This window comes from Podarcis tiliguerta (genome assembly GCF_965153285.1).
Source record: "Podarcis tiliguerta genome assembly, chromosome: 7".
NCBI lineage: Eukaryota > Metazoa > Chordata > Lepidosauria > Squamata > Lacertidae > Podarcis > Podarcis tiliguerta.
Genome location: NC_139540.1, coordinates 59801030 through 59819046, shown reverse-complemented (window position 1 = coordinate 59819046; position 18017 = coordinate 59801030). Strand labels below are relative to the sequence as shown.

Below are 18017 nucleotides of genomic sequence, written 5' to 3'. Positions count from 1 at the left end.
CCGCGTGCGCCGCGGCCCTCACTGACTGGCGTTTCCCGTTCGACTTCCTCGTATGGGGGGGCGGGAAGAGCGGCCGGAAGTAAAACAAACAGGCAGTCACCGGGGCAGCCTTGGGCGGAAGTCGTCGGGAGGAGAAGGAAAAAGGCGGGGCGGCGGCGGAAGGGAGCGTTGCGACATCCGAACTCCTCGTTATGGCGGCTCTCAGGAAGGCCGGAGACGTTAGTATCGGAGGGGCTGAGGGAGCGCGGGTGGCGCTGGCGGGTGGCGAGCGGGCGCTTCTCATTCCTTAACGGCCTCCCTCCGGCGCTTCCGGGGGTGGTTTTCAGGCTCCCCCGGCTCTTCTCGTGGAGTTTCTCCAGCCCCGCCCCTGTGAGGGAGGCCTCGGCGCGTGCGGGAGACTCGCTTCTCCCGCCCGCTCGCGCGCTGTCGGGTTGGCCCCTCGCAAGGCTGCGCAATCCTCCTGGGCGCGCTTAGTCCAGGCTGTGCCGCTTGCGACTGACACCTGAACCTTGGGGGCCCGTTGGATCGGGCTTTCTGCAAAGGCTCAGCCCAAGGCTTTCGTTTTAGACGTAGCCCCGTTGCACTTTTAAGCGTCTCTAGGGGAAAGTGAGCCGCGTTGGATTAATGGGACTTAAAAAAGCCCCAACAGGCGGGTCTAGAATTGAAATGTAAAGCACCCCCCCCCCCGCCGTTTTAAACTCTTAAAACTCAAGGGAGACAGAGACGCCTTCTAGATAGTCAGATATATTTTGCTAAACATACAGTTCTTGACGAAATCAAATTTTCAGTTGAAAAACGAAGGACCTGGTAAGGTGGTTTTTTGATTTTTTTAAAAATCACGGTACTGTATTACACAGGCATATTTCTATTGGGAAACACAACTTTTTGCCGCCCCCCCCCCGCTTGAACATCTGTTACAGAAAATGCGGGAACTACTTTATTTTGGATTTTTCAGATTTGAAAATTTGAAAGTGTCTTTTTCAGAAATTATTTTCTGTTTTATATTTTGCCCAAACTACTAGGGTGCAGTCAAAATCTGTTAAACTCTTTGTGAGTGTTTTTCACCTTCCTCCATGTGCCCCCTCAAATCTTGCTCTGAAATTAAACCATGGAATTAAGTTCCTGCAGCCTATTGTGATGGCCACCAACCTGGATGCCTTTAAAAGAGGATTAGACAATTCGTGGAGGGATAAGGCTATCAATAGCAACAAACCAAATTAGCTTTGTTCTTTTTCTACTGTCAGTGGCAGTTCTGCGAATTGTTGTGCTCAGGTACTGCTTTCAGGCTTCCCATGAACACCTGACTGTTCTCTGTAAGGACAGAACACTGAACTAAGTGATCATTTGGCCTGATCCAACAGGGTTTATATTTTCTTGTGAGAGGAAAGTGAAGTTCTGTTGCATTAACAGAAATTCATCTCACTCATGTGCAGATATAATAGGATGCAACACTTGGGGTTTCTCACTTACCTAGGGAATGTATTCTTCTAAAAATCTATGTAAATACATGTTATGAGCATGATCCTTGACTGTAAGAATTATGTGGTGTACTTTGTGTTTGGAAAAGTATTACGGAAACAAGTTTTGATGATTTCATTGAGACTTACCCAGTTTAGTATACTCTCACCAAAGATTTGTAATATCAGTACAAAACAGCAAAAAGGCTCCCAGTTCTCCCTTCGGTCAAAATAAGTCCTATTGCTATGAAACTGATATCATGTGTGTCTAATTCTTTCTTTCCTTGTATTGTAGTGAAAACATAGCAATTGTGGAGAAAGAAAGTACCAAAAATAGTTGTGAATTCATAAGATACTTGGAACCCGAAATACATTGGATGACACCTTACTTTGGTACTCTCCATCTTCTGCATCCAGAGTTATTTTTATTTGGCAGTTTGTGTAGTAGACACTGACTGGTAAGTTGAAATTATTCAGCTTGAAGAACTAGTTGTAGAACATGTTATTTGCATGTCTTTAAAGATGTTATGTCTGTCAGCAATCTTGTAAGTAGAGCAATATATTAGCTTCCTGAATGCATATTTTACATTACCTTTTGCATTGCTAATCTACAGGTTTGATGTGCTCTTGTACCTTGGGAACAAAGTTACCGTTACAGTTTGACATAGAATATAGTACTTCCAAACTAATTTTGTCTTAATGTAGACACTGCACATAAAGGGATAATTTATAACTATATTGCTTTGGTTAATTTGGTAAACACAGCATTTTTAAAAGATAAAGTGCACAGCATACCCTAAAAAAGGGACATGTATTTTTCTTTAATTTTCAGGTTGGGAGGAGACTATACCCATGTAGAGTTGCATTCATCTTGAAGCAACAAATTTGCATCTTAGGGATGCTTCTTAATCTGGTACTTCTCTTAGACACTCGTGGGTTTGGTGGGTTTTCTCTAACTAGTATACTAGCTGTGTCCTCACCAGGAAAAGTCCAACTAGGCCTCATTCATGATTTTGTAGTTTATTAATTGTAGTTTTATTATGAGTTTCCTTAAATACACTATAGTGTTGAAAGTTGGTAGAGAAATTATTAATTTCATAAAATTAATAAACCTTAAGTGTTGTGGTAAACTACTCATTTCAAAAAAAGTATACTCTTCCATCAAATTGTTTTTCAATGTCAAGGCCAAGATATACAAAATCTAAACAAATTGGGTGATATTCTAACAGTGTCCATCTGCCAGCAAAAATTAGCTTCCACTTTCCAGTGTGACTTCGTCCGCTCCTCCCTGTTCATGTGTCTGGAAAATCTGTTCCAGAAGGTTGATGAACTTGGATTTGAATTTCACCTGTACCTACTATTCTTCTTGGTCACAGTTATATTCCTCAAGGAAGGAATTCCACAAAATCTAAGTGGTCATTAGGTTACATTTGCAGCAGTCCTGCAATTAAAGGCAGATTATTTTTCATTTTAAAAAACCTTACACATTTCTTTTCTTTTTTTATAAAAAACAGAGCACCGAAAAGAGCAGCCGCAGCGTATTTTTCTTCTGAAGATAATTTTTAACAATGGCTAGCCAGGTAAGACCATTTTATGAGAATGACACCACATTCATAGCTCCTTAGGGGAAGACATTAGCCATGGTCAGAGCCATTGGCAAATGTCAAACTTAAGCAAGGATTTCTGGGGGAGGAGTGGCGGTGGTGGTGGGTTTTAGCCCTATGCTTTCCTCAGATGAATTTCTGACAGATTGTTCTCCCCTGCTGTGGAATCCTTAATCACGTCAACTGAAGCAGCTTGGGGGCAGAACAAGGAGATTTGCTTTCTGCACTGTTGCACAGTGAGATCTTGTGGTGGGACTTTCCTATAACACACACTATTTAGGATGCCTGAACTGGTGCGCTAGAAGTGAAATGATGCCATCCATGTAAGTAAACCTTAAATGAAAATGTTTAATCTCTATCCCGATGGTTGAGGGATATTGCCTTTGTTATCTGGTCGACTGCCGCCTCCTTCCCTTTTCCTTCCCATATAACTGCCTCTGCTGGTTTCTTTTTTTGGATGTGGCATTTTTTTTCACTTGCATGTTGCTAGTGTAAAAACTTGACGTAAGCTCCTTTGGCTGCGCTTTAGATTCAGTCTACCCCAGACAGTTGCCCTGAGATAGTGGCCAATACCTGGCAGTGTTGATCAATATCTCAGAGAAGAGCCCAAGACCCCTTTTAGGTTAAAAATAATAATTGGTGACCTGGCCCTGCATCTCATACACTGGACCTCTTCCTGCTGTAGCGTCTCTGGGCAAGTCTTGGAGAGATCTAAAGCAGGGTCCTGTTGTAAAAGCAAGTCCTAAATTTCATGCTTGGTCAGCCTCTAATGGTTAACTTTTTTTTTTTTAAATTAAGGAAACCGAGGGGAGTCAAAATGTTGGCGTGAAAAGCAGTTACTCCTATAGCCAGCTTGACCAAGTCAGGGGAATATGGCTTTTCATACAATCCTTTGGCTCTGTTATTTTTGCCAGGCATTTTCCCCAGAGGCTGCTTTCCCTCATGGGAGGCGGAGGGAGAGATGGGACCCCAGGCTTCTGTCAAGGGAAAGGTGAATATGGGGAAATCACCAAGGTGGTGATCGGGAGAGGGAGGGAGGCATTTAATTGAGATGAAATACTGTATAACTGTTTTTCATTCTAGCAGGATACAGTGGGAAAGGCCAAAAAAGAAAGCCTGCCTCTGTGGTGGAGATCCCCCCACAAAAAACGGAAGAAAAAGAGTAAAGCAAGAGCAGGAAGACCAGATTTTACTAGTATTCCAAGCAGGTGAAGAAACCTTGAAACTGACAAGAAAAAAGCCGGCTCTTGTCCATATAATAATATTTAAATCAAATAGCACGAAATTAACAAAAAAACCTCATTAGGCTGTTCTGAAAAAAAATATTTTGTAAAGTTAAATAAAGAAATAAGCCAGTTTTAATGGAGCTGTTTATTTAGTAGCTTTCAAAGGCCCAATGGATATGAACTTGTAATTAAAGTGAAACAAGTTAAAAGGCTTCAGGCAACGGTTCCAAGACTATCGGGAGAATTCTGTGTTCAGCATGAAAGCTGATACGTCTGATGGTAGACATCCAGAATATACACAAGTATTGTACCCTGTTGGTTTGTTCCCTGCTTCTCAAAAGGTTTTCTGATTATGCTTTCTCAGTGTCATTTGAGATCTGCTTTATCTTTTGTACCATGTTTACCTTTTGATGCTTAAGGTTTTACCATGTACTGTATTCATCTTGGAGGGCACATGTTGAATAAAATCACAACAGCCATCTCAATGGCTAGAGAGGCAGTAAACGTACCCTGGCACTACAAAGCATTAATAGCATTACACTTTGGATATAAATTTGAAGCCCACCTCACCGCGGGATATAGGCAAGCCCCATTCATTTCCACAAATTCAGTTTTATTTTTAATGAGGTCATAGAACAAGAGAGAATCTGATCTGTAGTTAGAGCCAAACTACATTACGATAGTATTGTCCACAGTTAGTTAAATACTTGCAACTGGTGTCCATTTGTCAGGATAACTATAAAGCTACTTGAAGGTTCTTTCATACTTAGCTTTTGACTAATATATGTAGGTACGATATATGTAGAGTGTCTTGGCATTCTCTGATAAATGTTGCTGGAAAAAGGGCTGCGCAATTTTTTTTAGAATATGCCCCACTTGCTCAAAGCAACTCATGCTGAATATTACAGCATTTGGGGGAGTTGTTTGCCTGATCCATGCTCGCTAATGTTTATGATGTTTCCGTCATGTTCATTCTCCCTATTTCTTGCTTCAGTTTAACCATTCTAAACTGGGAATATAAATGTAGAGTTTAGGATTAGAGTTCTAGAGCTAGAAGAAGCAGAATCATAGGTCCATCTTTTTGCTGCTTATGCAAGATTTCCTAGATATCAGCCCTCTTTACATATTACCCAGCTAGAGAACATGAAAGGCGCTTGCAGAGCAGAAGGCTCCAAATGATTCAAGCCACAGCTATGGGAGAAGGCAACAGTAATAACAAAATAGATAAAATTAATAACTAGTTCGAGCTGCAGAAAAACTTGCTTAATTTTAGTTCTTTTCTGCATCAGTTGAATATGTGCCTCTGCTTGGCCATATAAGTTGAATCACATTATTTTGTAAGGTTGATGTCTCTTGATGGCAGTGAGGTAACAGTGAAGAAAATAAAGGGCTGGATTTAATTGCCCCTTCTGGTAGTGGAAGCCAGTGCAAGGACTCCCATTAGTGTAACATGGCTGCTCCCCCGTGCCTTCCCTAAATCCTCTCTGGAGGGTCTGGAGAACCCCCAGAACAGCACACGGCAGGAGGATAGTGTAGCTTGCCCAACAAAACACATATAAATGATTGTGCTGACAACATTCTGTTTGGTGCTAGAGTGAATTTCACCCAAAATATTGACTATTTTCTCTCATGGACGCTAGCAGGGTTGCTTTGGACTAAGCTTTGAGAACTGCTATCTTGACTCTGTAAGCAGAGAAGGCTAATAAAAACCCACAAGCTGCTTAAAAGTACTGATTAACTTTATTTTGGAGGAGGCAATTGTCCTCTTTCCTGGATTTAATATTTTTCACTTGGGTGGTTTGGAAAGATGGTTGTGCTGGGGGAGCAGCCTCTCGGACAGTTTGGTCTGAAGCAGAGTTTCAGAAAAATGGTTTGAGGATTGTTGCTCAGACATGATCAAGATAATTGCTTCTGTGCATGGTGCCCGTGAATGCACCATGGACAAGGACAAACAAGTATTGGCTGGATCAATCCTAGGTAGGTATTTGAGTGGCATACACTCTGGAAAGTAACCTAGTGGAAACAGGGCCCTGAGGCTTTTACTGCAAGAGGACTAATTGTATTTTTTCTTTCAATTTCTTACAGGCCAGAATTTCCAAGGCAAGAATTTGTTAGGCCAGAATTTACAAGGCCAGAATTTGCAATATTTGTAGGAGAGTTAACTCCCGAGGTGGATGATTTCTTGCTCTATGACTACTTTTTCAAAAGGTATCCATCTTCTGTAGACTGCAAAGTGGCCACAGATCTGCTGGGATATTCCAGGTAACTTATTACAGAACAAAAAGCATTGGTGGTAAGAAACAGTGTACAACTGAGGCGCTCAAAAGCTTTATGTAGTGAGCTCTGCACATCAAGAAACAAATGTGGATTCTCCAATAAGAAGAGAGAAGATAGACTAATGGTGTTCAGTTTTCTCATAGTGTGAACCTGGTATCTCAATCGAAAAGTAGCATGTTTGGGAGGGAAATTCAGAGCTGCAGTGCTTAGTGACTGCTTACACTTACATAGAGAGGTCTGTTGTAGTTTGAGAAACCTGATAGGATCCAGATTTAATACGTCATAGCTCTATATGATCATGTAACAAACGAGAGTAGTTTCTTGACCTATTTATGAAGTTGCATATCTTAAGTGCACATGTTGCATTTAATAAGGAAAGGAAGATAACATTAATCAAAATCAAGTGTAAGGAGAATGGTAAGATGTCTCCAGTTTACAGGTAGCAAAGAGAAGTAGTCTGCAGCTAACATTTTTTGGAATGGAATTTATTTGACTGACCATTGGAAATCAAGGAGTCCACCAGTGATGCAGTAACAAAATTTTTGGGTGTCATTTCATGACCGGTGACTTACTTAGATAATATTGAACTTAGTAAGCATGAAGATCCTATGAAAAAACATGATTGTTAGAGGCTAAGTAATTTCAGTTTATCCTGATGTTAGGGTTTGATAAAATTTGAAAGAAATAGCATTCTGATTTATTTCATCAAACCCAAATCATTCTGTAAAAGATTCCTGGGGGGATATCCCAGAAGAGTGGTCAGAACACCCAAGGGAAAGAAATGGTAAACTTGATGAGTTGCAGCACTAAATTGCTGAATTGAATATTAATAGAATGTTTTCTGTTTCTTTGCGAGTGTTAGAACATGTACTAAAATGTGTATTAAAACTATTTAGGGGTTATGGCTTTGTCCGATTTTCTGAAGAAGGTGATATGATGAGAGCATTGCAAGATTGTCAGAATGCGCCTGGTCTAGGTGGAAAACGAATCCGATTGACTTTAGGAATTTCTAAAAGGTAACTCATGAAATTTACTAATCTCTTACGAACACATCATTTGCATATGATTACTTTGGAGCCTAGGGTTATTTTTGTTTTGTTTTTGCATAATTGTCAACATCTTTGTGTTTTTCTTTCTAATAATCGGCATAATTATTACCACATAAACAGGCCATGATTCTTTCTTCTTCTTCTTCTTCTTCTTCTTCTTCTTCTTCTTCTTCTTCTTCTTGAAGTATTTTCAGGGTTTCCGCTTGCACAATAGGACGTTCCCCCTTTTTCTCCCTCTGTGTACACCATGCACCTTCCCCAAATCTGTTCCTGTAAGTTGGAGGAACCCCAGTACAAATTGGGGGCATGGGGAATTAGGAGGGAGAGAAAGTTCCATTGCGCTAGGAAAAATCCTTGAACAGATGGAAGGAGAGACCTAGCACTATGATTCGACCCTGTGTTCAGGTTAACTTTTTCTAGGGAATGTGGTTTTTGCTAGACTTTCCATGGCATGATTGGTTTTATTTCATGCTTTAGATAACTTGTACTTTTTTTTTTTTGCCTTGTGTTTTAGATTGAAAGCAGAATTTCAGCGGTACCAGCCCTATAGTTATAATGATTATTATCAAGACTATCAAAACTACTATCGCCAGTATAATTATGAGAGAAATGAACGCTTTGATCGCTATGAACGTCCTGACCGTTTTGAACGAGGTAACCGTTTTGGGGACCGTTTTCCTGAACGTTACCCTGAACAATTTGGGGACCGTTTTCCTGAACGTTATGCTGAGCGCTTTGGTTCCCGTTTTGCCGACCGCTACGGTGACTACCCTGAATATGGAGAATATAATGCTGAATATGGAGATTATAATGCTGAATATAATGACTACAACTACAGCTATGCATCTTACGAAAGGATGCAACCGAGTGGAAATATGGGACAGCAAGCTATGAATCCAGCTGTATTTCAGGTATCCACTTGAGCATACTTACATGCTTTTTACAAGGTCATTGGTAGAAATAATGGCTATATACCTTAAATATGGCTGTTGGGTGCTTTTAAACATCTGTCAACACAATGGTACCTCTGGATGCAAACGGGATCCGTTCCGGAGTCCCGTTCGCATCCTGAGCAGAACGCAACCCACGTCTGCACGTGTGTGGGTCGCAATTCGCCGCTTCTGTGCGTGCACGTGACGTCGTTTTGAGCGTCTGCACATGCACGACCGGTGAAACCCGGAAGTAACTTCCGGATCGCCACGGAATGCAACCTGAAAACTCTCAACCTGAAGCATATTTAACCCGAGGTATGATTGTAATTGTAAACTTGTGCTGTTTTAAAACACACACAGTGAGAGGGCTGGCTGAACTAGGTCTAGGCTTTAAGAACTTTTGTAACCAATCGTATAGAGGTTTACTATGAAGTACTGTCCAGTTCAGTGAGACTTGGTCCCAAGCCATATAGGATTATAGCTATACTGTATTCATGGATCATGTTTCTGTTTGATTCATTTCTTTAACTGATTGTCCTTATTTAACATGAGTAAGATTCAGACGAGACAAACCCTTGGAGTTTGTCCACCATTATACTGAAATGCAATAAACTCAAAATATAGCTCAGCTCAGTTGCATTAAATCACTAACTTTATGTGACTTTAAAGTAAAAAGGGAGGTGGAGGAAGAAGCTGAGGATCAGGTTGCAATGTTTATAGCAATTGTGCTTTAACGCTTCCTTTTTCAAAAATAGCAGATAGATGTTTTTTCTTTAGAGAAATGATTCATGTTTTTCCTCCCCCAGGAGACCTCTGCTATGGTTATGAATGACGATCTAATAACAGAAGGTAATTTTGATATTGTTAGTACATGCAAGTGGACTTTGATGCTCATCTTAGTTAGGCAAGATCCAACATTGCGTCAGCAGTTGCAATGGAATTCTTCTTCCTTATCTCCCTCTGCAGCCCCTGTACCCCAAGTCTGCTCCAGAGGGTCCCTCAACCCTCAAGCAGATTTCAGGGGTATGCAGGGGTGTGTGGAGGAAGGGTAAGTCTCACTGTAAGTGGAAATAACAATTGGATGTTGTCCCCCCCTCCCCCCGCTTTTTTTCATTCTGCAAAATGTACTGCTCTCCAAAGAAAATATCTGAAATATTGTTTTACAGCAGGGGTGGGAAACTCCCGTGAATCAAAGTGGTCCTTTAGGCCAGGGGTTGGCAGACTACGGTTCAGGGACCAGATGCGGCCCCCCCGGGCTCATAAATCCAGCCTGCGGACCCTGCTGCCCACCCAGTCAGTCCTCACACACTGCAGACGTCTTGCTGTGCGGGGACTGACTTCAGCAACACTGGCATGGCTTCTGGGCGGGCAGCGACACGGGCGCATCTTCAGATTGGCTGCAGGAAGTTCCTGCAGCCAATCCGAAGCCTTGCCGCCTGCGCACTGAGGTAAACCCGGCGTGGTCATGGACAGAGAGGCCAGTGGGTGGCAGGTCTGGGCTGCACCATGGCCATCGTGACGGGCACATTATGAGGCTTCAGGTGGAGCTTGGCGCGCCTGCTGGCGCTGCACCTAGTGCCCTGCTTGGCGCTGCTGCTGCTGGCGCGCTCGGCAGCTGCGCTGGAGGGCGAGCTGCATGCCACCTACCCGGCGCTCTGCATGCGTGGCCTGCCCACTGACCTGGCCTTGGACGATGGGCCACAACGCATGGTGCACACTGCCTGGGAGCTCCACAGAGACAGGCCGATGGAGCAGCTGCTGCTTGTCAACAATGCCAGTGAGCGGCCATTGCCGAGACGCACTCCTGAGCGCGTGCAGAGTACGTTCCTCCTCTAGGTCCGGAGGCAGCTGCGGAACCGGCTTGCAGGGTATTTATATTTTTCAAAATACAGTCCGGCCCCCCACAAAGTCCGAAGGACAGTGGACCAGCCCCCTGATGAAAAAGTTTGCTGACCCCTGCTTTAGGCCCTTGGCCTTGGGAATTTCCGAGGCTGTGTACTATCCTTGAGTGTTTTTTGCCTGGTTGCAATGTGTCCTTGAACTACGGTGCTGTCTCTTGCTTATCTGGCCACAGGATGGAGAGATGTGTGATGAGCATGGGAACCTCTGGCTTTTGCAAAGCTGGAAAGTAGTGTACTGTAGTGTCATATTTATTACTCCATCGCCATTGTTTGCCTTTTGCCACGCTAGCACTATTTAGTCCCAGGAAGGTTATCCTTGAGGGAATGCAGCCCTCAGATTGAAACAGATTCCCCACTCCAGCGTGATAAGCACAATCCTTTGCATTCATGCTTTGAAAAAAGTTTAACAGAGCTTGCTCCAGGTAAGTTTGTATAGCACTGCAGCCAAGCTTTGTTGGAAATTTACTGAATATGAGCATCATAAAAATAAGATTGCATGCAGTATAGAATTTTTCTCCAGCAATGTAGCTACTTCAGGATACAACATAATATGCAATGTCTCCTTCTTTATATACCATATTTTGCGCCCTATAGGACGCACTTTTTCCCCTCCAAAAATGAAGGGGAAATCTGTGTGCGTCCTATGGGGCGAATGCAGGCTTTTGCTGAAGCTTCAGAAAGCTATCATCAAGCCTGGGGAGCCCGCAGGAGTTCCCGCAGGTCTCCGTAGGCTGCGGATAGCAGCCTGCTGCCCGGAGCGCGGGGTGCACTGAAGCCGCGGCTGGGGGGGGGGTTATCCCGCCCCCCCAAAAAAACTAGGTGCATCCTATAGGGCGAAAAATACGTTAACTTTGTTTAAAAGTATTCTAGTGTACATGTGGAAGCCCACTGCTATTTTAAAGATGATCTCTGAATTTTGTTCAGTGTCAAGAAAACCCTGTTTATCCCTTTTATGAAATAACATAACACAAATTACACAAAAGTCATTAATAACTAGAGAATATGAAAATTAAACTCTTTAAAAATCATTTTATGGAGCTTTTGATAAGAATGCATTCTGTACTTTAAGCTGTTCTGTAAAAAATGAACAGAAGAAAATGGACAGAGAACACTGTTTTCCAAAGTCCCCCCCCCATATAGTAGCTGTTTTACTTGATTCCTTGCTCACTGATGTTTTGTTTGCTTAAACAGATCCACAGCTCAACATAGACGTTCACAGAATGAACAGAGAATTTATGGTGAGAAGTGAAGAACTCTTTGACACACTTATGAGCTGTCATTGGCAACCTCTGGATACAGTCACTTCTGAGATCCCTACTGCTTTCTAAAAGTGTCTTATGTTAACACCATAGCATGACTATTATGACCAAGGTGCTAAATTGACATTTCTTCAACATTTCTTTGGATCCTAAGTTTTTAAGCACGGTGTTGGATTTTGTTTTGCTATGCTTTGATGGCCTTTGTCATTTTGTTCATCACTCGGTATCTTGAAATCATGTAAATATTCTGGAAATGTAAAGAGTTAGTCTAAAGATAGACTTGCTTATGTAAATAATAAAACTTTGTTTCTGCAAACATGTCAGTTGGAACCTGTCATTACCTTACTAAGTATGTGATCTAGTTTCCAAAATGTAGGGTTGGGGCTTCTGTGGGTGTGGTCCCTTTACCTGGCTGGTCAAGACTGGTGACAGTGCTGAACTAGATGGACCTTAGGTCTTTGATTTATTTTGTTGCTGTTGTGTAGTTTGCATAATCTTTCCTAATGATGTAAGGAAATGCATTATTTGTTGAGTAAGAACAAAGGGCAGTGTAGTCCCATACTGTCTCCAGGGTGGCTGGCCAGATTCTAGGGCAAAATTTACAAACAGGTCCTGATGGAGATAACTGTTGCCCCTTAGTCCACATACTAACCAGAGTTGGGCTGCCTTTTCAACATGAAAATCCCATTGGCTAGCTGATACAGTTTTAAGCGAACCTTCGTGATTTCACCATTCATTCAAGAGTAAGCAGTTGTGTGTTTGTGGAAGTGAATCTGCCAGTAAAGATCAAAAGCAAAGAGATGAAAAAAATATTCACATTACAGGTCCTTACCTTAGGAGTAAGACTACTTTATTCTTATTGTGAGAATGTGAGATTTGAGTGGAGCAGTTTTCCTTGTTCCTCTGCAAAAATACAAAGTGACACTGTTCCTGAGGCCATACTGATCAACTTGTTTTGGAGATTGTGCTCATTATACGAAGCACCTTTCTCCCCCCCCCCCCCAAAAAAAATATTGTGTGCAAATGCCACATATCGAAGCAGGCTGGAATTTGTTTTTTCTTTTTAAGTGTTTCAGAGGGATAATGAATATTTTATAATAAGGATTGAGGAAGATGTAGCCCTGGCCAGAATAACTGGTGAGTCCAACAGCTGGAGGAACATAGGTTCCCCATTCAAGATCTAAGTTGTTATTGGCTTCATACAACTCTTCCATAAAACTCTTACAACACCTCTGACTTTTGCAATGTGAGGGAGATGATTGAATTTAATTAACTGGTAGGCATTTATGCTAATAGGTGTCCATAGTGTTACTTGCCCGTGTGTAATGTTAAATGTGTAGTTGACTTAGAAAAATCTGCCTTGCTGCATATCCTTAGTTAAAGTGTATAATGAAAGTACTTTCTGCTCCATGTCATGGTTGTAACTCTGCTTACAGTGGAAATTGACAAGCCATAAACATGCAGAGGATTGGGCTACATACACGTTTCAGTGCAATCCTATGCATCTCATGTTCCCTTATGATTTACTTCCAGCAACTATCAATAACTAACTCGTTAGTTTTGCCACAAGTTTCCCTTAATAGTGAACACAGAGTTCTCTTAATCCTTTTCCAGTGATACAGCTCTTCTGTGGAGCACAGCTCTGCAGCGACATGGATTTAAAGGACTGAATCTATTCAAAATCATTACTTGAGAACATTTCAGGTACTAAATGGTAAACCAGCCTCCTTGTTACAAGTTGAAGCTAATTTGTCAAAGCTGACCTCTTTAACAAGATACTAGTTTATTGGATCCAGTTGTCCTATGGAGAGAAAGACTTTCCAAATTACCACTGTTAAGTATTTCAGATAGTGGCTGGGTTAAATCAGCCCATAATTTGATAGCTGCAATAGATTCTCCTCTGAATTTTTGCTAACGCAAGGAGAAAAGAGCTTTAGATTGGGTGAGGCAATGTATTTTGGTTTAGATTTCCATGAACATGTAATCTCCGGCCCTGTAAGGGTTAAAAAAGGCGCCTTGGAAATCACGTTCATTCCAGAATAGCGAGTTTCCGGCCTTCGCTGCGGCTTATATCGCGAGATTCTGTGGCGCATCAATGCGTCAGATCGGCAACCACCCCGCGAGAGGGCGGAGTGTGTCCATATGCTCTCTGCGCAGCCTCGGATTTCCAAAACTACATTTCCCGTGGGCGCTCATGGGCCGTCGGCGGGCGACTGGAATGAGGCAGGATGGCGGGTCGCGCGGTTTGGTGACGCCAAGCTGTCCGGGCGGGTGTCCTCTGGTTGGTCGGGAGGAAAGGAAGGAGGGGGAGAATCTCGGGCGGGCTAGACGGTGACGGTGTTGGTGGAGGGGGGGGGAGAGAAAGGGTAGGAAAGGGAGGGGGAAGTGGAGCGGCTAGGGACGGCCTCGGCGCGCGCGCGCGCGCTAGCCAGGGAGCGAGAGAGGGAGGCAGGCATCCTGTGAGGGCGCGAGGCAGGCCGCGCGGCGCGGGGCATCGCCATAGAGACAGTGACAGCACAGAACGGGATTGGGGCCAGGGGTGGGGGCCAAGAGGAGCGTGAGGGAGGGAAAGAAGCGTGAGGGGGGAGAGAAAGCGCGCGCGCGGGCGCGCGCACAGGGGGTGGCCGGGCTAGGCCGGGCCTCTCTGTCTGCGCCGTGCGTGCGTGCGGGCGGGTTGCGGGTGGGTGGGAGGGAGGCCGGCAAGGCTCGGGAGAGGTCCCAATATGGATTCGGGGGAAAGCGGCGGAGCTCCGGGAGGAGGAGGAGGAGGAGGAGGTGGTGGAAGCGGCAGCGGCGGCGGCTACGAAAGCGGCGGCGGGAAGATCCGGACGCGGCGATACCACCTGGCAGCGGCCTCCTCGAAGCCTTACCCGAGAAACAAGCAGGTGAGGGAGGCCGAGCGGGGGAGCATGTGGTGAGCGAGACCGGCGGCTGGACGCACAATATATCTGTATGGAGGAAGCGGCGCCGCCAGCCCCGGAATTGGCCGGCGAGGCTCCGGCTCTGCCCTCCCGGGCCCCCTGGGAGCCGCCGTTGTCGGCCTGAGAAATGGCCAGGCCATATTCTGGGTGGGTGAACTACCTGGTACCTCGAGGAGGAAGAGAAAGCATTTTCTGCCCCCCCTTTCCCCCCTTCTTCTTCTGAGGGGGAGAGAAGGGGAAGTGTGTGGGGTCTATGGGGGGGGGGAGCGTTGATTTCCGAGGGCGATCCCAGCGATATGAATGACTCAAGTGCAGGGTGGGGGGGTGTTTAGAGGGCTGGGATTCCCCTTCTCCGGTTTTGAGGCGCGCGCTTGGGTTCCATGAGATTTCTCCCCTTCCTGGATTTCTGTTACGGCGGGAAGAAAAGGAAGGAAGGGGAGGGCAGGCAAAGGGGAAAACGTGCCTCCTGCGAATCAAGGCGCCGATTCGCTGTTGTGCGATATGTCTCAAGCAAGTGTTTTTAGCGGGATCCCTTGCTTTAAAGGTAACGCCGAAAAGGGGTAGGGTTTTAACCATTGCACAAATCACACATCCCCTTTCCAGGCTTTAGGCTGCAGCCTTAGCCCCCACTTAACCTGGAAGTAAACCCCATTGAATTCAGTAGGAGTTATTTCTGGGTAGAAATGGTGAGGATTGGAATATTGGGGTTATACTTAATGAGTCTGCACAGTGTCCACTGAGATTTCAAAACCTGTCTTTTGACATAGTTGGTAGTACATTTTTTTAAAGCAAATCTGGTTATGTTAGTGCTTTTATGAAAATGCATGCAAAATACGAATTGAGTATTCAGGTGCTATTTGAATGCTAGCACAGGAACCAAATCAGCCATTAATATATTTTAGAAAGAACTTAAGTGTTAGTAATTTATGAGTGACACATGAATTTGTTTTGTTTAACAATTTATAAATGACAGCATTTAAAAATTGCTGCTCATGCAGACGTGTAAGATTTGGAATATTGGGTATTCAGTGAAGTTTATTCGGAGCAGACCTACTGAAATTTAGAAACTTAATTTAGTCATGTCCATTAATGTAAGTGGGCCAGCTCTAAGTAGAATTAAAATGGGATAAAACTCATTGTGTTCTAAATTTTTATTTTGATAAATTTAAAATATGTGAAAATGGTTGACTGGACTTACAAAAAATATATATTATGGAAGGGGTTAAATTATATTGCAGATACACATTAATGATCCTGTGCATTTTGGCTGCAGTTCTAATCATGTCTACTGAGAGGTAAGCATGGTTTCTGTTGTAGCCATAATCAGATTTGTAGCATGGATTTTTCCCCATGATGGGACAAAGGTGAGATACTAATGAAACAAATAGGTGAAGCAGAATATGCTGATTCAATGTTATTTTTAGGTCACAACCAAAAATAATATAGCTGTTGTGAGAAATGCCTGAAGTTGTAGGTAAAATGTGAAAGAATATAACATTTGATCAAAAACAATTCATGCTGTGTTCAGAAACACTGCTTTTGAAGCTAACTAGAAATATAAATAAAATTACACTGTGAAAAGTGGCTTCCTTTATTGTATTTGTCAGATTAGAATAGCTGTTAGGTTACAGCTACTAGTGTGAGCAGAAAGTAGGACAAACACCTATACCTTTTAATTATTGTGTAGAAGAAGTGATTTCAGATAATTGAAGCTAGTTATGTAGGGGTGAGAAACCATGACTACCAAAATTCCATCTTCTAACTAATTATTAAAGATCACTGTTGTCATTTGCATGATCTCACCCTGGTATATGTACTTTTGACATATTTAGTCGTTAGAATGTAATTGTTTATATATTTATAGCAAGGAGTTGTATTGATTAAGTTCTATTCTGGAGTATGCCTATTTGAAATTAACCTACTCCATGCCCATTAATGTCAGTGAGTCTGCTCTGGGTATTACTAAAGTTGGATACAGTCCATATAGTTTACCGCCATTACACTATTTGGATTAAACAGGTGAGCAGTTATGGGCATGATCTTTGTCATCTTCTCTTTGCCTGTACATAAAGCCCAACAGTGTTGCTATTTCTCCATACATCTTTTGTAATTGTTTCAGTTCAATTTTATAATAATGTTCAGCTTTGGAAATGAAGCTTAAAAAAAATCCACTTATATAGGGAATAGATTTCTTGAGATTCCCTCCTCTGTGGTGGTGAAGACCAATTCAGCAGTTGATTTGTCTTCAACACAGTTCTGTTCTGCCCTAATATTTATGCAACTGTCATCTAAAGCCAATTAGTTAGTTTTGGCCTTTGTTAATAGAATGTATAAATCTTGGGAGCCTAAAGCCTCATAAACCTTGTTTTAAGATTAAATTTAGTATCCTTAATCCTGTTGGGAATTTTACAAATTATGTTTGTGAGAGGATTTTAATAGTGCTGTATTTCTGAACACACAAAAAAGCAATACATAAAGATTTGTGTGTGTGTAAACCCTATTAATTTTCTGGATTTCCACTTTGTAAAACCCTATGAAATGTAAGTGAATTGACAACCACTAGGAATTTCCTTGCTTGCTTTTTTCTGGACTTTTCTCTTGCAAATGTTTACAATATACAAGCAGATTCTACCGGTTTTAATGAAACATTTTGCTTTGCTTTAAGCACATTCTTGCATGTTTGCCAGCAAAGTGGTCCAATAAAAATTATCCTAATGTAAGCTGCTTCTTTTTATGGAACCACCACCAAAGCATCATTTCAGTGTAACTTATAGAGGCTATATATTATTCAAGTTGAGAAACCGCTTGGAGTAAGTTCTTTCTGATCAGTAGTGGATTGAGATATCTTTGTACCTTGAGCGCAATCTCATTCAATACTTTGATTTTGAGATTCTTTGGGAGCAGATATTAGCCTGACCAATTTAAAGCATGTAATAATAACAATAATTTATTATTTATACCCTGCCCATCTGACTGGGTTTCTCCAGCCACTCTGGTCAACTCCTAACAAAATATTAAAAACATGATAAAACATTCAACTTTAAAAACTTCCCTAAACAGGGCTGCCTTCGGATGTAGGTTGGATCCAGATTAACAGCAATCCAACACCCGAACCACATTATGCTGAGCTGTTAGGAGGGTTGGATTGCGTGAAGGTGTTTTTTCTGCTCAGCTCTATTCTTCTGTCAGGTCTGACCTTCCTCTTTTGCCTGCTGAATGTGCAGATTAGGAAGGAGAGCAATAGGTGTTCGATATAAGCACACTGAATTTGGATCCCATTGAAATATATGGGACAAGTTAATCTTGACTAACTTGTCCCTTATATTTCAGTGAGATTCAGGTTCAACAAATTTAGTCTGGTTCTAATCGTGTATTTATAAATAACATTGTT

At 42.7% G+C, this 18017-nt stretch overlaps 2 protein-coding genes across 16 annotated transcripts in view; both read left to right on the top strand.

Moving 5' to 3' along the window:
• Positions 1-137: 137 nt before the first annotated feature.
• On the top strand, positions 138-12021 carry LOC310681880 (tRNA selenocysteine 1-associated protein 1). Of its 10 annotated transcripts, XM_083449858.1 has the most exons (11): positions 138-218; positions 1753-1915; positions 2972-3037; positions 3254-3384; positions 3976-4052; positions 4145-4269; positions 6373-6549; positions 7461-7580; positions 8128-8524; positions 9352-9394; positions 11638-12021. In XM_083449858.1, the coding sequence occupies exons 5-11, from the start codon at positions 4023-4025 to the stop codon at positions 11772-11774; spliced, it is 1029 nt and encodes a 342-aa protein (XP_083305984.1). In that variant the 5' UTR covers positions 138-218; positions 1753-1915; positions 2972-3037; positions 3254-3384; positions 3976-4022; the 3' UTR covers positions 11775-12021. The 10 variants fall into 10 exon arrangements, with proteins under 10 accessions (XP_083305984.1, XP_083305986.1, XP_083305982.1 ...); XM_083449860.1 differs by lacking the exon at positions 3254-3384 and having other exon boundaries at positions 4148-4269; XM_083449856.1 differs by lacking the exon at positions 3254-3384.
• Positions 12022-13476: 1455 nt separating this feature from the next.
• Positions 13477-18017, top strand: part of NUP153 (nucleoporin 153) — a 42645-nt gene continuing 38104 nt past the window's right edge. For all 6 annotated transcript variants that reach the window (XM_083449290.1, XM_083449289.1, XM_083449288.1 and 3 more), the window contains exon 1: positions 13477-14590. In XM_083449290.1, coding sequence (XP_083305416.1) covers positions 14429-14590 — 162 coding nt within the window. In that variant the 5' untranslated portion in view covers positions 13477-14428. The remainder of the gene's footprint in view (positions 14591-18017) is intronic.